Genomic DNA, 21170 nt, shown 5'->3' on the forward strand with positions numbered 1-21170 from the left:
ACCCCAATTCACAAAGGAGGATCAAAGGCTGACACAAGTAATTATAGACCTGTGAGCTTAACTTCTGTTCCAGGAAAATTAATGGAGGCACTGGTTAAAGAAGCACTGCAGGATCATTTAGACAAGACTTCAGTTACAGCTCAGACACAGCATGGTTTTGTTAAGGGGAAGTCTTGCCTGACCAACTTGATTGGATATTATGATGCAGTCACAAAAGAACTGGATGCAGGGAATAACTTTGATATTATATACTTGGATCTTAGAAAGGCTTTTGATACTGTTGCACATGGAAGACTGCTACACAAATTGGAGCAGTGTGACATTGGAGGCAAATTGCTGCTATGGATAAAGGGGTGGTTGAGGGGGAGAAGACAGAGAGTGGTAATCGATGGACACTGCTCATCGTGGTCTAATGTTATTAGTGGAGTCCCTCAGGGCTCAGTGTTGGGTCCATTATTGTTTTCTGTATTTATAAATGATATTGATGATGGTATATCAAGCTTAATGTCCAAGTTTGCAGATGATACAAAGGTTGGCAGGGTTGTCAAGGACACTACTGACACTATGCTGCTGCAACAGGATCTGGAAAGGTTGAGCAGGTGGGCTGAGAGGTGGCAAATGAAGTTTAACATTGACAAATGTAAAGTACTACACATGGGAAACAGCAACCCCAGAACAACGTATCAACTCTGTGGTACTACACTGACAGTGGTAGAGAATGAAAGGGACTTGGGGGTGGTTGTGCAGGCAGGTATGAAGTTCTCTGAGCAGTGCAGACGGGCTGCAAGAGTAGCTCATGGTGTATTGTCAATGATATACAGGAATTTTTCCAGCAGGGATAAGGAGGTGATTATTCCATTGTATAAGGCAATGGTCAGGCCACACCTAGAGTACTGTATACAGGTCTGGAGGCCTCATTTCAAGAAGGATGTAGAGCTGCTGGAACGAGTACAGAGAAGGGCAACAAGATTAGTGAATGGAACAAAGGGGTGCTCTTACGAAGAAAGGCTTAAGTTTTGCAAATTACAGTGTCTGGAGACTAGGCACCAGCGAGATGATCTGATAGAGGTGTATAAAGCCTTGAATGGTTTAAGCATGCTCAATGCTGATGGGATTCTTCCTCTAGCTCAGAAAAATCACCTGAGAGGGCATAAATTCAAATTGAGGAAAGACAGATGTACGATAGACGTGCGGAAATTTGCCTTTAGCAAGCGGGTGGTTGGTTGGTGGAACAGACTTCCATCCCTTGTGGTGGAGGTTGATAGCCTAAATAAGTTTAAGGCTCAGCTGGACAGGTATTTGGAACGAACAGAGGGGTGAAGTGGAAGTGGGTTTTTTTTTTTTTTTTTTTGGCTGATGCTGCATAAGCTTGCTTTCTTGCATCAAATGCCTCTACTAATGCTAATGCTATTAAAGTGGCAGTATGCACGCGAGTTGGAAATTTTTGATGTCCCAAATTTTGCTGTTATACTGCCTATGTAACATGCTTAGCAATCTGATTGGCATCTAATCAAATATATAATGTTGTTATGATCTTGTGTCCCATACTCGTGCGTTGTCTTGTATGAATTGAATTTGGAACTTAATTTATTATAAGATGTGAATATTAATTTGATATCTGTATTCTTAAAAATCTGTTGAAATCTTCTAGCATATTGTTGATGGTATGGGAGGGCGATAAGGGGTTTATGTATATTATTCTTATTCATGTGGTTATTAATTTTGCTTGGGTTATTAGTGTTATTATGGACTTTGGTGATGGTTTCTTTTATTAGTTGTAATGGGTATTTTCTGTTGATAAATTTTTTGGTGAGGTATTCCAATTCTACAGATAGGTCTGTTTGTGTGTGACTATATTTTATAGCGTTGTATATCTGGTTGTATAGAACTGCTTTTTTGATGTATAGAGGGTGGTGTGAGTGGTAATGTAAGAATTTACCTGTATGTGTGTTCTTTCTGTATATTTTGGTGCCTAAAGATATACCTATTTTGTATATAGTGAGGTTTAGAAAATTAATTTTATTATCGGTTTCTACTTCGAGGGTGAATTTGAGTCTTTCATGTGTTATATTAAACATGTTCAGTAAAGTATCGATGGTGGTTCTGTTGCCTATTAAGAGGACGTCATCTGCATATCTCATGTATAGTTTAATCCCTGGGGGAAGGGTTGGTGTATTTTTTCTTCAATAGAAGCGAGGTAGATTTCGGATAAAGGGGCAGAGATACCGAAGCTTATGGGAAGGTCGAAAATTTGTTTGCAGATGTTATTTTGGAATTTAAATTGTTTGGGGTCAAGTAACAGTGATGCGAGTTCTAAAATGTCATTAATGTTTAAGTCGGTACGTTTTGTCAAAGTGTCGTCTTTAATTAATAATTATTTAAGAGCATGGTTTCGATGTGTACATTTGTGTATAGGGAGACGATGTCGAAGGACGCGAGAATATCGTTTTCATGACCATATCTGAAAACGATATTCTCGCGTCCTTCGATGTCGTCTCCCTATACACAAATGTACACATCGAAACCATGCTACTGGCTCTTAAATAACTATTAATTAAAGACGACATTTTGACAAACGTACCGACTTAAACATTAATGACATTTTAGAACTCGCATCACTGTTACTTGACCCCAAACAATTTAAATTCCAAAATAACATCTGCAAACAAATTTTCGACCTTCCCATAAGCTTCGGTATCTCTGCCCCTTTATCCGAAATCTACCTCGCTTCTATTGAAGAAAAAATACACCAACCCTTCCCCAGGGATTAAACTATACATGAGATATGCAGATGACGTCCTCTTAATAGGCAACAGAACCACCATCGATACTTTACTGAACATGTTTAATATAACACATGAAAGACTCAAATTCACCCTCGAAGTAGAAACCGATAATAAAATTAATTTTCTAAACCTCACTATATACAAAATAGGTATATCTTTAGGCACCAAAATATACAGAAAGAACACACATACAGGTAAATTCTTACATTACCACTCACACCACTCTCTATACATCAAAAAAGCAGTTCTATACAACCAGATATACAACACTATAAAATATAGTCACACACAAACAGACCTATCTGGAGAATTGCAATACCTCACCAAAAAATTTATTGACAGAAAATACCCATTACAACTAATAATTGTTGTTGTTGTTGTTATTTGGTTTTTAGGAGCATTAGCAACTAAGGCCATATTACTCCGGGATGTGCGATGGTCATTCCCTGACCTTTCTGCATCCTCTGTATTTGGTGGTGATGGGCTCGAACACCGGTCTAATCAAGAAGCGTGTGCTACGTACTGCTGCTCCTTCCCACCTGGCTACAGAGGCGTCCATTACAACTAATAAAAGAAACCATCACCAAAGTCCATAATAACACTAATAACCCAAGCAAAATTAATAACCACATGAATAAGAATAAGATACATAAACCCCTTATCGCCCTCCCATACCATCAACAATATGCTAGAAGATTTCAACAGATTTTTAAGAATATAGATATCAAATTAATATTCACATCTTATAACAAATTAAGTTCCAAATTCAATTCATACAAAACAACACACAAGTATGGGACACAAGGTCATAACGTTATTGTTTTGGTTTTTAGGGGCATTAGCAACTAAGGCCATATTGCTCCGGGCATATGCGGTGGTCATTCTCTGACCTTTCTGCACCTCCGTTTTTGGTGGTCACGGGCTCGAACACAAGGTCATAACAACATTATATATTTGATTAGATGCCAATCAGATTGCCAAGCATGTTAAATAGGCAGTACAACAGCAAAATTTGGGACATCAAAAATTTTCAACACATGTGCATACTACCACTTTAATAGCTTCAAATATAATTTAGCAAGTACAGAACTAACACAACACGTGCAATCTTATAATCATAACCCACTCATCGATTCAGCCATTACAGTAGTCAAATTAAATTCCAGCTATAAAATTCTTCAAAACGAAGCCCTCGTCATTGAGTGGTTTAAGCACCACATATCACTTACCGTATTAAACAAAAAGATTCCCGCCAACTTCTCCCCCATTTGGAATTTAGCACGTATTAAGTTTCCACATGCACTGAAATGCATTTCGGGAACCCAAACCGTATATAACACACTCGCGCGCTCTCCCCTCCCCACTATAGCTAACTGAAGACGATTTCGAAAGTCACACGTGCGCGGCTATTAGCTTTTATCTTTCTTCATTTAATTTATTTTAATTAGGCAACCATAGAATGGAAGGTGCACTTTCCTTTCTTAGCAAAATTTTTAAAGCCCATAACTTAGTTTTTAAATCCATAATCCCCGTAAGTTATTAGAATCTCATATCCACTATGTATGTGGTAAAACTTTCCACCAACTAAGCAGATTACTATGAGGCGAGTGCTGAAAAATTAAGCTAAGCTATACCTATGATCTAGTCATTACATTACAGCACATAAGGACTCCTTAAAATATCAAGAGTGATAATGATGTAATATTATCCTTGTTTTTAATATTTTTCCTTTTAATCGTTGTATTATATCATTCTTTTTAATTAAAAAAATAATAATACTCTACTATAATAATACTCTAATATTAAATACAGATACAATATTTATTGTATCTGTATTTAAATTCCTTATAAATATTTTATTTACTAGAGATTATATATGTTGTGCATTTATAAGTATGTGTGATAATTATAAAGAAAATTGCAAATCATAAACATATGACTTTATGCTATTGTTGTAATTATTAATAAATAAAAAAAAAAAAAAAAATATGCAACAGCAGTTAGAGAAAGATGTGGACATAGGATCAACAGCAAATTAATACCAATACAATCAGAATATAAGAAGCTTGTTAGCAGATGGATGCCTCAGCTTGAATGATGATCAAAAAGCTGCTCGTGTCGGACAATGCCATTTCATGCTTAAAAAGTTTGATGAAAGCAAATCCAAGGCTATTTATGATATTGTTACAGTGATGAAACTTGGATATACAATTTTTATTTAAGAAAAAAAAGCAACCATCAACTGTTTGGTGCTCTCAAACAACCCCCCACCCAAGAAAGTTGACTGAGCCAGAAGTGTTGAAAAACAAATGGTCACCTTGTTTCTTCAGAAAATGTGGATTTTTAGAAATTGTAAAGTGAGAAGATCAAAAGGCTGTCAACAGTAAGTGATATACTACTAAATGTCTTCCTTAAGTGTTTGAAAAAATTTTAAAAACAGATCCAAAACACAACTTAAAGGGATCTTGTTCACCATGACAATGCGAGGGCTCACAAATTTCAGCTCCGATATTAGACTTTTCCGCCACTTCTGATGTTCAATTAATCACCCATCCACCTTAATCTTCAGACTTAGTGCCTTATGATTTCATTTTATTGCCAAAAGTCAAAATTCTACTCTCTCTGGGCTGTTGTTGTTTTTTGGAGCATTAGCAACTAAGGCCATATTGCTCCGGGATATACGGTGGTCATTCCCTGGCCTTTACACATCCTCCGTATTTGGTGGTGACGGGCTCGAACCCCAGTCTAATCAAGAAGCGTGTGCTACGCACTGCTGCTCCTTCCCACCTGGCTACGGAGGCGCCTAAAATTCTACAAACGGGAAAACATTTGAGAGGGATGAAGAAGCTGTTCATGCCTTCACCAGTAAAATAAATATGATCTTGAAAAGAGACTGGTCAGACAGCTTTAAACAGTTGGTTCATCCTTCTAAGCCTGTATTGATGCTGAGCGTAAATACTTTGAGAATCTGTAAAAATATGAAATATGTAACTTTAATAAAATAATATGACTGCAAAAACCTTTGGAGTCACCCTTGTAATATAAAGTTATATTGAATATCAGAAAGTACCCGAAAACATAAAAATTTGTATTGTGTAACACTTTTTTAATAATGCAAATATTAATATATGTTTTGTAGTTATTTATTTTGCATGTGTTCTAATTTCTCTCTTACTCTAAATCCAGAAATCTGTAGAATTCTCTGGTCCCAAGCTATAAGGATAAAGGGTTGGGTATTGATATTAGGCAAATTGAGATGTTCCAAAAAGAACACAAAGACACAAGGAAAAGGATGAAAAAAAGAAATCAATTTATTTCAATAATTTATGTAAGCAAGAAACCAACAAACATTAGTAAAAAGAATAAATCTCAGGCTATCTATACCAGAATCTTAGTACAAACAAAAATAATGTCTTGTGAAAAAACAGTGTAGAAAAAATATATACATTTCAGCCACACACACATATATGTGTATCAGTCAACTGTTCTTTAAATAAGTTTTGTCAATAAATTAACTGCTAACACTAAAACAAAATCTTAAATTTTTAAAATTCAGTTAACTTGCTGGATTATTTATTTTATGTTATATTAATAACAGCTATTAAATATAATATACACACAAATACATAAATGATACCTTAGCTTGAACAGCATAAGAAGCAAGTAAAACAGATGCCTCCGGTGGACAATAAATATCCATGTTGAGAATTGCCTGTTTCACTTGAAGGAAGAAAAGGTGCTGTGTAATTTCTTGAACTAACTCCTCTGCTACATCTTCAGGATAAAATTTTGCAAGGAAAAGAAAAGGAACTGGAGTTTTCTTTGGAACATCTTGATCCTGAACCTGAAGAAAAAGTTCCCCATTAAGCGTTTACTCAAAGTTATCCATCAATATATATGTATCAATATTTGATATGCATATTAAAATACACTGCAATAATAAAAAAAAAAAAAATTACACAACTATCTAGTATCACTGAGCATCCTCAATAAGAATGGGTTTAGTGAGGAGAACATAGACTACTTTGGTCATAATCCAATTCACATGAGAATGAGATGCCACTTTTTTTCAGTTGAGATCAAGTAAATACGGCCTTGATTAATAGGCCTTTAAACATTCTTTCAGTCTGATGGAATTCAAACCTATCAGAAACCAGAATACCCTAGCAAGAAAACCCTGAGAACATCTTCAAAAAATGTGCTGTAAACTTTATATAAAAGTGTTAAATGTTTCTGGCTGGTTTATTTATTGAACAAACTGAACAGTAATTCACCATAGCATTGCTAGAGTAAATGGTGAATCATATCAATCTTTGCTTCATCACACAGATATTAAACAAATTATATAATGTACCCACTTTGTAATATCTGGGATGTGTCAAGTTATCAAATAATGTACTGAAGAGGTCACACTGCTATATCACAAAAATGTGTTTACCATAACATCAGATGATGGATAACCATGAAATGGTATTTGTGTAGCAATTATTTTTAAAGAGAGAGTGGGTGCAGTAGAGTGAAATGGGTTGACTACTGAAATTAGGTATGAAGTTCCATAATGATATTCTAAATAAGTCCTGAAATGAAGAAAAAGAGTGGATTATTTTGCTGATCCAAATTTATGTTTCTGTGTGTGGTGAGACGGTGTACTGGGGATATTGAATAGGAACTGGAATTAAATTCTCCCCAGGGAATATGTTAAAAATTTTGTGCCATCTGACTTTCCATTCAGTTCATATATGAATGTCAAAAACTATACATAGATTTCTGTGAAGAGACTGCAAGAGTATAAGAACTAACCCCAAAGTCTCCTCAGACTACCAGAATATATATGCTAAAAATTTGTTGATGATCCAACTTTTCCTTATCTATTAATGCCCAAACATCCGAAACACAGTTCCATTTATATATAGAGGTTAATTTGAGATTGATTTTATGGAAAAATCACTGCTGAATTACTAATTGTGTGATTTTAAATGAAATTTGGGATTACCCAGCCAAATATTTTTCATCATCATCACGAACTTTTAAGACCTGTTCCATTGTAGCTCTTGATCTCGACATCATTGTCTTGGTCGACCCACATCTCTCTTGCCTATAGGTTTGTACAAAATGTTTTTAAATTACCCAAATAAATAAAACAGTTCTTGAAAATCTATACACTGGAAGTACAGTTTTTCATGTGGAAAGATGGACATGGAAACATAGGTACCTTTGTACAATATAGGTACATACGTTCCTCTGTTACCTTGTCCATCATGGTGATAATATATCACCATTATTTGACTAACAATGGTGATATCTTTCTTGAGGGGAACAATATAATGATAAGGACTAAAGGACAATATAATGATAAGCATTGGGAGATCAAAATTGAGAGTAGGAGTGTGCTATAGGCCTAATGACTCTGATGAGTATGATAAGAAACTGTACAGGGAAATAGAGTGGGCCAGTAAATCAGAGAGTCTTATAATGGGAGATTTTAATTTCCCAGATATTGACTGGAATTTGGGGGCTGGTCACTCACACACTAGCAGGGCTTTTGTGGATTTATTGGATGATTGTTTTCTACATCAGCATGTTCGGGAGGCAACTAGAGGGAGTAATACTCTTGATTTGATTATCAGCAGTGATTCTTCATGCATTAAGAATCTGCAGATAAATGAACCACTAGGTGGCAGTGATCACAGTGTGCTGAAGTGGGATTTACTCAAAGAGGTAACTACCATTAGGGGTAAAGGGAAGGGTTATTGCTTCCGTAAAGGCGACTATGATGGACTGAGACAGTATTTAAATTCTATACAGTGGGACCAACTGATGATGTTACCAACAGCAAATTCAAAATGGGAAGCATTCAAAGAACTTATCTTGGAAGCTACTAAGCTTTACATACCAACTAAGAAATATTGTTCAAGGTTTAGGCCAAAATGGATGTCAGATGAACTAATGAGGCATATGGCAGAGAAGAAAAATGCATGGGATACTTACAAATTAACACATGACACAGAAGCCTATGATAGATACAAGTTGATATGCAACCAAATTACAAAGGAGGTTAGGCAGGCAAAGGCAGATTACGAGAAATCCTTGGCAAGGGATGCAAAGAAAAACAGCAAAGAGTTCTTTACTTATGTAAACTCTAGAAGGAAGGGGATGAATCAGATTGGTCCACTTGATATTGATGGGTCAACTGTTGATGATCCTGCTCAGGTAGCTAACAAACTAAATGAATATTTTGCATCGACATTCACACATGAGGCATTATTCAGCGAGGGGAATGCCAGAGGTGTATTCAACTCTAGCAGTAAGCTACAGAACATTGAAATAACTGAGAGTAAGGTGGAGGAGAGGTTGTTGAAGAGAAAGGCACCTGGGGTGGATGGGATCTATCCAGTTATATTAAAGGAGGCAGCAGAGGAAGTAAGCAAACCCTTAGCCATAATTATGAGAACTTCCTTGGACTCAGGGGAGGTACCCATAGACTGGAAATGTGCAAATGTGACCCCAATTCACAAAGGAGGATCAAAGGCTGACACAAGTAATTATAGACCTGTGAGCTTAACTTCTGTTCCAGGAAAATTAATGGAGGCACTGGTTAAAGAAGCACTGCAGGATCATTTAGACAAGACTTCAGTTATAGCTCGGACACAGCATGGTTTTATTAAGGGGAAGTCTTGCCTGACCAATTTGATTGGATACTATGATGCAGTCACAAAAGAACTGGATGTAGGGAATAGCTTTTATATTATATACTTGGATCTTAGAAAGGCTTTTGATACTGTTGCACATGGAAGACTGCTACACAAATTGGAGCAGTGTGACATTGGAGGCAAATTGCTGCTATGGATAAAGGGGTGGTTGAGGGGGAGAAGACAGAGAGTGGTAATCAATGGACACTGCTCATCGTGGTCTAATGTTATTAGTGGAGTCCCTCAGGGCTCAGTGTTGGGTCCATTATCGTTTTCTGTATTTATAAATGATATTGATGATGGTATATCAAGTTTAATGTCCAAGTTTGCAGACGATACAAAGGTAGGCAGGGTTGTCAAGGACACTACTGACACTATGCTGCTGCAACAGGGTCTGGAAAGGTTGAGCAGATGGGCTGAGAGGTGGCAAATGAAGTTTAACATTGACAAATGTAAAGTACTACACATGGGAAACAGCAACCCCAGAGCAACGTATCAACTCTGTGGTACTACACTGACAGTGGTAGAGAATGAGAGGGACTTGGGGGTGGTTGTGCAGGCAGATATGAAGTTCTCTGAGCAGTGCAGACGGGCTGCAAGAGTAGCTCATGGAGTATTGTCAATGATATACAGGAATTTTTCCAGCAGGGATAAGGAGGTGATTATTCCCTTGTATAAGGCAATGGTCAGGCCACACCTAGAGTACCGTATACAGGTCTGGAGACCTCATTTCAAGAAGGATGTAGAGCTGCTGGAACGAGTACAGAGAAGGGCAACAAGATTAGTGAATGGAACAAAGGGGTGCTCTTACGAAGAAAGGCTTAAGTTTTGCAAATTACAGTGTCTGGAGACTAGGCACCAGCGAGGTGATCTGATAGAGGTGTATAAAGCCTTGAATGGTTTGAGCATGCTCAATGCTGATGGGATTCTTCCTCTAGCTCAGAATAATCACCTGAGAGGGCATAAATTCAAATTGAGGAAAGACAGATGTAGGATAGACGTGCGGAAATTTGCCTTTAGCCAGCGGGTGGTTGGTTGGTGGAACAGACTTCCATCCCTTGTCGTGGAGGTCGATAGCTTAAATAGGTTTAAGGCTCAGCTGGACAGGTATTTTGAATGAACAGAGGGGTGAAGTGGAAGTGGGTTTTTTTTTTTTTTTTTTTTTTTTGGCTGATGCTGCATAAGCTTGCTTTTTTGCATCAAATGCCTCTACTAATGCTAATGCTAATCTGTTGTGGGAGTCAATGGGTTGAATAAATTCAAGGAAGAACTAGACATTCTTGGAGGCTATGGATGGGTGAACTGTGTAGGTTTTTTTTTTATTTGATGCTATATAACTTGCTCTCTTGCATCATTTACCAATACAGCTACTCATCATCATCAGCCGCTTTCAATCCACTGCGGGATGAAGGCCTCTCCAGCAACTTTCCAGTTCCTTCTATTTTGTGCAATGACCATCCAATTTACTGCCCACAAACTCTTGAATGTCATCTGTCCATTTCCATTGCTGTCTTTCTGGTTTTCTTTTCGCTCCTCTTGGGTAGCATTCTGTTATTTTCTTAGTCCATCTGTCCTTTGAGCTATGTGTCCTGCCGAAGTCCATTTCAGTTCTTTAGTTTTGATAAGAATGTCCTTCTCTTGAGTTTGCTGCCTCAAGTGAAGGACATTCTTATGAAAACTAAAGAATTGAAATGGAATTGGGCAGACATATAGCTTGAAGACATTACTACTACTATAGCTTCAAAAATAACAAAACAAGTAGGTTAGCCATGTAACTCATGTCAGGAAAAAGGATACCAAGGAGAATCTTCACAACAAAGTGGCTGAGGGAAGATTTACGGAAAGGCCCAAGAAGAGATGGGAATACAGCATGAGGAATGATGCGCAATTGCTAAAACAATGAGAAGTGGAGAAGTGTTGTGAAGAAAGCAAAGACTTCCAAGGTTCACAGATGCTAAAGATGATGATATACTTTCAGAGGACAGCCACTCCCCGACTTACGAAAGGGTTGCGTTCCGTGGAAAACTACGTAAGTTGGAATTTCCCTAAATGCTTATGCAGTACTCGCAAATTCGATTGAAGCAAAAATTAAATGTTCGACAAACATGTAAATAGAACTATTTATTCAATTTTTTTATCTCATGTGCAGGAAAAATGACAAAAGTGTACAAAATTTTCAAGATTATAAAAAGAGAGGAGACAGGCATAACGTTAGCAAGTTTTGCTTTTCGAGCATCATTGCCAGAATTAATTCTCCAGCTGATAAGCATACCACTGCAGAAGTTGAGGGCTGTGGAGATTTAGAAGGGGTTTTTCCGAACAAATCACAATTTCTCTACAGCTGCAGAATTGGCACTGGCGCCTTTAATGTTTTGGAAACCAGCACGATGCTTGAACCTATAAAACCACCCTTTGCTTGCCACGAAGTTGGCTTGGGTTTTTTTTTTTTTTTTTTATTGCGATAACTCCAAACACGAGAGGTATTAGAACCTCTCGTGTTTGTTTTCTTAGTACCGTGCTTGGGTTGGAGATTGAGAAGACGAGAGAAGATATTTGTTGACATTAGACTTGAACTCTGTCGACATTAGACTAATTTTCGGGAAAGACATATGAAGGAAGGTTGTTCCAAAAAATGGCAGTTAAATGAATAAACGAGGAAGATGAAAAGTTGGTTCTGTGAGTTTGAAGTTGGACAGTAAATGGATGTTGGCTGGTGGTGGCACATGTTTGGACTGTTTTGAAAGAGAGAGCGGAAATTATAGAAGCCAATTCAGAAGAACAATGCTTATGGAAGTATCTGTAGAAAAGGCATGCAGCAGAAACAGTACATCTATGAGACAGCAAGTGGAGAGAGACTGTCAGAGACGAATCATTAATTAACCTAACTGCCCTCTTCTGAATGGAATCTGGAAGCCTGAGAGTGAGATTTTGAGGACACCGCCTCAGATGTGGGAACAATATTCCGTGGTGGGGCGGATTTGCGATTTGTACAGAGTGAACAACTGTTTGGAAGAAAAGAGTCTTTCCTCTCATTGTGTTGATCAGTCAAGGTCGGTTATTAGAGTCTTCTTGCCTACATTAATTTAACAAACACCCTGGGGTTGTTACAAACTGCCTGCATTTTCTTGTAGTAGACAAGCTACATGGCTAATTATTGTTTGTACATCCCACAGGAGTAAAGCAGAAAAGCAACTTGTCTTTATTATTTTTTTTTCTGCCATTTCTACCATGGATAAATTACTTACCTGTGTTATTTTCAGTAACCACAGTGACTATGCACTTGAATGTACAGCCTATTATGCCCATTACCACGGGTCATGTTCTCCTTACACGGATCTGAAAAAACTCGAAAAAAAAAAAAATTGGAAATGTGAGCTATGTAAGGGTGGTAATAAGTCTAATAACTGTAAATGATATCGATATCAAGTCTCTTGTTTATAGTCTGGCACGACCACCAGGTCGGTGGAGTTTACAATAAATTATCAATACAAACAACCGCATTTAAGAGTTAAGGGTTTGAAGCCCGGTCCACTCAAAGGGTGCATGCTCCTGACCATTCAGCTACATCAGGCCTTCCATTACTGACTTTGGAAGACATACTCTGCATGAGTGATGGCAAGCTCTTAACAGACTACAACTTTGAGAAATTCAATTCTAACAGCTATAAAGCAACTTATGAACAAACAAAGAACAAACAAATCTGATAATGTGATTAATAAACTCAATGAACTTCTTGATTTGACTAAACAATGAGGATGTGGCACAAAGTTAGTGACAGAAAATCCCAAAGATAGTACTCTTCCAACCAAATAGAAAAATATAAGGAACTGAAAGGAGCTCTGAAGACAGTTCTGCAGATGCTTTTGCTAATCTTGAACAAGGAGGCATTCTTATTAAAGTGCAGTTACAAGAGATAAGGGAATATATCATAGTCTTGCATAGAGAAATATACATGCATAGAAATATATCCTCTTGGATATATTTAACAAGGAGAACTATGGAATCTTGACAGTCCTGCTAAACTCATGAAGTTCCTTAGTTCAACTGAGCTTTTACAATTTTATAAAAATGCTAAATCCACCTTAGTTTCAATCTGCCCTCACTACACATGCAATTCAGTTGATAACCACTCCTCTCTGGTTGTAGGCGCAATTGTCCCAGGGTTGACAAAGTTAATGAATACCCAGTTCAACAGTCTTCTGGGCAGCACAGCCCTCTAACCTCTTCAGGCAAGACAGATAATAAATCTGTTAAAAAAGTTACCATCCCCACCACTGGAAAGAAATAATCTATTGATAAGGAAGCAGAAGAAAAACAGAGGCAACAACGAAGGAATAGCTCGATAAAAAATAAAAACATCTGCAACGTTGTGCCTGTTGGAAACACGAGACCATATCCTATGATAAGCAAAGAAGTTCTGAAGGATGAAGAAGTTGTGAATCTAGATGATAAAACTAAGTACAAAAATGATAGATCCCTAAATGAGAACCTTACTTGATCAAGCAACAGACAACAGCTATCTGAACAAAAGGAACATCTGCTTCGTAGTAAAAATAACCTTACTGTAGTACTATGTAAATTCAGGTTATTTATTTCCTGACTGAGTGAATCCACCTATGAAGGCAGAAGTTCTAAGTAAATTTATCAGAGGTGAAATTGGAGTTCTGGTCGAGGCTCGTGCTTTAAGAATGAAGCATCCTTCTTTTGCTTCTTTCTTTGTGATTTGCAAAACTTTTGATGAAAGTAAATTATTAGAATCTCAATGCTGGCCACAGGGATTATTTGTTAGGCCCTTTAAAATGTACAACAGGAACACAAACTTCTCAGAGATGTGATAGCTAGCAATCATGGTGCTCTGTTAGCCCTTGCTTTTCCTCCCTTTCTCTAAAACTTTTTACCCAACCATCAAAAAGTTTTGATGCATCTCATCAGTCTTGACATCTACTATCAGAACTGTAGAAGTCTAGTTAATAACATCAATAAACTTATAATCTCAATTTGTTCTCTGGAGTTTGATGTCTAACCTTACTGAAACATAGCTCCACAATGGGATTCTGGATACAGAAGTAGCTAGTTTGAGCTATACTGTTCTCAAAAGAGAGGCTTGATGGGAGGAGAAATCATTACCTAAAACCAAAATGTGATAATAATGCACAGGACATTCCACAATCTGGAAGATATCTTTTGTCTGCATTCTGAAGATCTGCAGGTTAGTCAGAGCGTTCCATGACTGACAGTAACACCAGACATAACCACCACCCTTGCACTTGGTAGCAGTACCCATCACGGGGTGGAACCCCAATCAGAGAGAAATAATATATGAATAATAATAATAATTTGATGAAAAGCAGAGAGCCCTTCACAGTAATTTGAGACAAGAGGAGAAGGAAGGCAATGGAGCCCCACCCAACCAGGAAGCACTTGAGAAGTTCTGGGGAAGTAATGGCAGTGGTGGTGATGATGATGAAGAAGAAGAAGAAGAAGAAGAAGAAGAAACTATATAAAATACATCACCAAGGATCCTGAAGTGTTGGATGACACATGTAAATCTGACACTGATGTCAACACATGCCTCAGAAACAATTCAACACATCACTGCAGGATTCAAGGTGATGACCCTGATGGAGTACACTCGTAGGCACGAATAGGTAGCCAGGATAATACATCAGAAGCCTGCAAGGAAATAACATTTGATCAAAGAAAGTGTTCCATATTACAAGTACAAACCCTAGGCAATACTAGAGACCCCAACCCACAAGCTGTACTGGGACCAAGCCAATGACGGACAAGATAATCCCGCACAACAGACGGGACATTACTCTTGTCGGACAAGACAATCCTGCACAACAGAGACATTACCCTTGTCAACAAGAAGGAAAAGGCTATCTATCAGATTGAGATAGCAGTGTCTAACACTGGCAACCTCCAGAAAACCTATGAGGAAAACATGATGAACCTAAGAGAGGACGTCAAAGAGATGTGGCATATGCAACAAGTAATGGCCATCCTGATCATCGTGTCGACCACCAGTATGGCCCAAAGACCCTACATAATAGCCTAGCAGCAATAGGTCTCTCTCTCAGAGAATACCTACAAAGAATCTAGAAAGTCGCAATTCTGAAGATCTGCAGGATAGTCAGACGTTCCATGACTAACAGTAATCCACAACTACTTGGTAGTAGTACCCATCACGGGATGGAACCCCCCCCAATCAGAGAGAAATAATATATGAATAATAATAATAATTTGATGAAAAGCAGAGAGCCCTTCACAGTAATTTGAGACAAGAGGAGAAGGAAAGCAATGGAGCCCCACCCAACCTGGAAGCACTTGAGAAGTTCTGGGGAACTTGTGGAGTAGTAAAGTCAGCCATAATGGCCATGTCCCCTTGAACAGAACTAGAAAGAAAACAAAGAGCATAACAAGATGACAGAAAGGGAGTTCTGGGAGGAAGAAGTACAACAGTCAATCAGGAAGTTCCACAACTGGCGAACCCAGGAATAGATAAAATCCACAACTACTGGTAGAAAACACACACACACACACGCACGAGCAGTTTACCCAGATAATAAGGCACACTGATACAATCCCAGGGTCTCTGGCTCAAGGAATCACCTACCTGAAGGCTAAGGACAAAGACACCACAAACCCGGTGGAATAAAGACCAATCACCTGTCTCCCAACAATGTACAAGATCCTGACTAGCTGCATAACTAAGCAGATATCACACCACATGGAGAGCCAGAACATCATGGCCAAGCAGCAGAAGAGCAAAGGTTGCAAGGAGCAACTGACCATTGATACTGCAGTTATGGAGCAAGTCCAGAAGAAGCACCACAACCTGTACAGGGACTACATCAACTACCACAAGGCATCAACTCTGTGCCCCATGGCTGGCTGCTAGAGACACTGAAGATCTACAAAGTCAACTCGACACTTACACACTTCTTGAAAGCAACCATGGTGAAATAAAGGGCCACAATCAAGGTCAAGATCATCACGACCAGGTCGATCCACAACAGAAAAGGAATCTTCCGGGGAGATGCCCTGAGCACACTATCATTTTGTCTAGCACCCAACCACCGTGTCCACCTTGATCAATAATGGCAAGTATAGATATACCTTTAAAGAAAGGAGGAAAAACCTGTATACCCTCTCTCACCTTGATGGATGATATCAAGCTCTATGCTGCATGCATCAACTCCAACAGCTACTCCAGACCACCAAAGAGTTCAGCACTTATGTCATAATGCAATTTGGCCTAGACAAATGCAAGACCCATGGACTGCATCTGTCAAAACTACTTAAATCTCTTCACAAAGAGATTTAAGTAGTTTTAGTTCTGGTGAAGAGATTTAAGTTTTTAACAAAAAACTTAAATCTCTTCACCAGCTGAAGACTGGTGAAGAGATTTAAGCCATGACGGGGGGGGGGGGAAGAGACCTTAGAACATGAGGTCAAGGCCCACCTGACTGAGAAATACCACCAGAGACTGAGAAGCCTGCTAAAATCAAAGCTTAATGGTGGGCTCACAATCACTGCCATAAATATGCAGTCTCAATACTAATGTAGTCCTTTGGGATCACAGATTGGACTGACACTGAGCTGGAGGAGATTATGAGATCAACTAGAATAATGATGACCAAGAACTGCCAACACCACCCAAAGTCAGCGGTTGAGATCATGACCAGTAAAGAAGGAGGGAGGGGATTGACTGACCTCACTGAACAAGAGAAGACAAGAACCCGGATTACTTCCAGAAAAATACATCACCAATCTACCAAGTCATAAGAAAGATAGACAAATGGCACACAACACTGTACCTCAACAAGACACCACACTACACAGACAGACAGACAAAAAAAACAAAGACAGAAAGATGGGCGAAGAAGACACTCCAAGTGGAAGGCTTTTCCCCAAGACCAAAGGATTCATGCTCGCCATCCAAGACCAGGTAATCAACACCGGGAACTACATCACCAAGGCCTCCAAGAGTAACCCAAGAGTAATGATGTCATCTGGTCCCAGAAACAATCCAGCACATCACAGCAGGATGCAGGGTAATCACCCAGATGGAGTACACTCACAGACACGACCAGATAGTCAGAATAATAAATCAGAAGACAGCCCAAGAATACCAGCTGATCAAAGAAAGTTTACCATATTACAAGTAATAGCCCTGGGCCATACTAGTGATCCCCTACTCAAACTCTATACTGGGACCATGCCATAATAACAGATAAAGAAGATCTTGCACAACAGATTATACATAATCCTTATCAACAAGAAGGAAATGGTTACCTACTTGATCAACATAGCAGAGCCCAACACCAGCAACCTCTGAAGAAAACATACGGGGAAAAAGATCAGGAAATACTCAGACCGAAAACAGGATGTCTGAGTGCTTCAATTCACATGAAATTAATGGTTTTGAAATTACAGATGACTGTTTAAGAAAAACTTTCAAGTATAAAGGCAAGTAAGGCTCCTGGAATTGATAGAATATACCCAGTAATTTTGAGGGCAGCCACCAGGGAGTGTATTGAACCAATGAAGTTAATTATGAGAGTATTTTTGGATTGGCAATGTAACAACAGCATATAAAGGTGGTTCTAAGATCAAAGTTGGTAACTGCAGCCAGTTAGTTTGATTTCAGTGGTAGGGAAAATCTTAGAAGGGACATTCAGAAAAATATGGCATTCTGAATAATACACAACATGGTTTTGTTAAGGGAAAATCATGTTTAACTAAACTAATAAACTATTTTGGCACTACTCATGAGCTGGATGTAGGGAACAATTTCAACACAGTTTATTTGGATTTTAGCAAGGTATCTGACTCAGTCTATCATGACTCAGTAAGCTGGAGCATGTTGGCATTCTTGGAAAAATTCTAAGATGGATTGCTCAGTGGCTACAGGGCAGAAGGCACAGAGTTGTGATTAATGGATATTCTTCAGATTGGTGTAAAGTCAGAAGTGGGGCTCTCCAAGGATCAGTTCCTGGACCACTGTTGCTTCTGATTTTCAAAAACTACATTGATGACAGGATAGAAGGTTCAATGTCGAAATTTGCAGATGACAAAGATTGGTAGAGTAATTAATGATCAGTACCAAACAGCACTCCTTCAGGATGACCTCAACAGGCTGCAAGAATGGTCAGAAAAGTGGCAACTACAGGTCTTACACTTGGGGAACAGCAACCACAAAATAAATTATACACTTGATGGGGATGTATTAAAAACAGTATAAGAAGAAAAGGATCTGGGAGTTATAATACAGACAGAGATGAAATTTTCTGAAAGTCATGAAAGCTCATGGTGTCCTATTGATGAATTAACGAACATTATCCTGTAGAGATATGAAGGTAATAGTCCCACTATATAAGGAAATTGAAAGTCCACATTTGGAATACCATATTCAAGTATGGAAACCTTGTTTTGAAAACAAACATTGAGATTCTTAAAATGGTCCAAAAGGCAGGCAACTTATATGGTGAGATTGGCAAAAGGGCAACCGTATGAGGAAAAACTGAATATGTGGGCTACAGAGCATGGCAACCAGACTCCTCAGAGATGACCTGATCAAGGTTTATGAGACTCAGTGGTTAGTAAAATGAATGAAGGCAGAATTTTCACTGTTTTAGAGAATTCCAGAACTTGGGGGCCTAAATTATAGGAGAAGGTTAGGTTGTAGATTGTAGGAAGTTTTCTTTTAGCCAGTGAGTGCATTGACTGCTGGAACAGGTCTCCTTCACAGGTAGTTGAGCTGATAGTTTGAATAAATTCAAAAGTCAACTGGAGAGTTACCTATGTGAGGAGGGAAGGAAATAATTTGTATTTTCTTATCTACTCTTTTGTGGTTTTTTTTTTTTTTTTTTTTTTTTCAGCAAGAGTAGCAAAAGCCTGTGGCTTCCTTGCACTAAGTGACTATTACTATTACTAAGTCAAATAAAAGTGGCTTAAACAAGTAATAAGCATCCCAATCACCATGGAACAAGTAATAAGTATCCCAATCACCATATCAACCACCAGCATGGTGCTGAAGAGCATTCATAAGAACCTAGCAGCAATATGCCTCCCAGAGAACACTTATGTGAAACTCCAGAAAGCCACAATCCTGAACACCTGTAGGATAGCAAGAGAGTTCTTCAACCAACGGTAAATAATAATAACAATAGTAACCACACACAACCAACCACCCCATGCACTTAGTCTCAGTACCCATCGTGGGGTGAAACAAATCCCATAAAGCAGAAAAAGGTTAGGGCTTTTTTTGGGTTTTTTAAATAATAATAGTAATATTCTCTTTGATAAAGGGTTCAACATGTCAGATTGATATAATTATCTATGCACTGATTTAGTAAGAAATGACTTGAATGAAGCAGATGTCCAATAAGAACAGCAACCTTGAATTTGTCATATTTGTGTGTTATACAGAGTAATATAACGGACCTATAATAAATTACAGGTCTATAATACTAACTGCTCTGTAATAAATTACAGACCAGTTAGTTTAACTTCTGTTCTGGGTAAAATAATGGAGTCACTGGTTAAAGATGCATTGCAGGATCATCTAGACAAGACTGCAACAATAATTCAGACACAGCATGGGTTTGTTAAGGGAAAGTCTTGTCTGACAAATTTGATAGGATATTATGATGTGGTTACAAGGGAACTGGATGCAAAAAATAATTTTGATATCATATATTTGGATTTCAGGAAAGCTTTTGACACTTCCATGTTGGGCATGGAAGACTATTGTACAAATTGCAGAAGAATGGTATTAAGAGTAAGTTGCTACAACGGATAAAAGAATGGTTGAGTGGGAGAAGACAGAGGGTGGCAATCAATGGGTGCTGCTCTTCATGGACTAATGTTATTAGTGCAGTCCCACAGGGTTTGGTGTTGGGTCCACTGTTGTTTTGTATATTTATCAATGATATTGATGAAGGTATATTAGGCTAAGTGTCGAAGTTTGCAGATGATATGAAGGTTGGCAGGGTTGTTAATGACAGTAATGGCAGTGTGCTACTGCAACAGGACCTAGAAAATTTGGGCAGATGGGCTAAGAAGTGGCAACTGAAGTTTAACCTTGACAAATGCAAAGTACTGCATATGGGTAGAAGTTACCCAAGAGAAATGTACCAACTGTGTGATACTACCCTTAAGGTGGTAGAAAATGAAAAAGACCTGGGAGTAATTGTGCAGTCAGATATGAAGTTTTCTGAGCAATGCAGACAGGCTGCCAGGGCAGGTCATGGGGTTTGTCAATGATATATAGGAATTTTGCCAGCAGGGAAAAGGAGGTGATTGTCCCTCTGTATAAGGCAATGGTCAGGCCACGCCTTGAGTACTGCGTACAGGTCTGGAGGCCTCATTTTAGGAAAGATGTAGATTTGCTTGAGCATGTACAGAGAAGGGCAACAAGATTGGTGAGGGGAATGAAGGGATTCTCCTACCAGGAGAGATAAGTTCTACAAATTGCAGTGGCTGGGGACTAGGCACCTGCGCGGTGATCTGTAGGAAGTTGAATGGATTGAGCAAGCTGAATTGTGATGGGATCCTTCCACTTGTTCAGATTACGAACCTAAGGGGGCATAAATTCAAATTAAGAAAAGACAGATGTAGAATAGATGTGCGGAAATTTGCCTTTAGCCTTTAGCAGGTGGTTAATTGCTGGAACAAACTTCCATCT

At 38.5% G+C, this 21170-nt stretch overlaps 1 protein-coding gene across 2 annotated transcripts in view; it reads right to left on the minus strand.

The window, feature by feature from the left end:
• Mer (ezrin/radixin/moesin family protein merlin) overlaps positions 1 to 21170 on the minus strand; it is a 514590-nt gene that overhangs the window by 479943 nt on the left and 13477 nt on the right. For both annotated transcript variants that reach the window (XM_090373044.1, XM_090373043.1), the window contains one exon: positions 6424 to 6630. In XM_090373044.1, the coding sequence (XP_090229170.1) occupies positions 6424 to 6630 (207 nt within the window). The remainder of the gene's footprint in view (positions 1 to 6423; positions 6631 to 21170) is intronic.

The sequence above is a fragment of the Mastigoproctus giganteus genome, chromosome 5 (assembly GCF_048544385.1).
Source record: "Mastigoproctus giganteus isolate SK-2022 chromosome 5, ASM4854438v1, whole genome shotgun sequence".
Lineage (NCBI taxonomy): Eukaryota > Metazoa > Arthropoda > Arachnida > Uropygi > Thelyphonidae > Mastigoproctus > Mastigoproctus giganteus.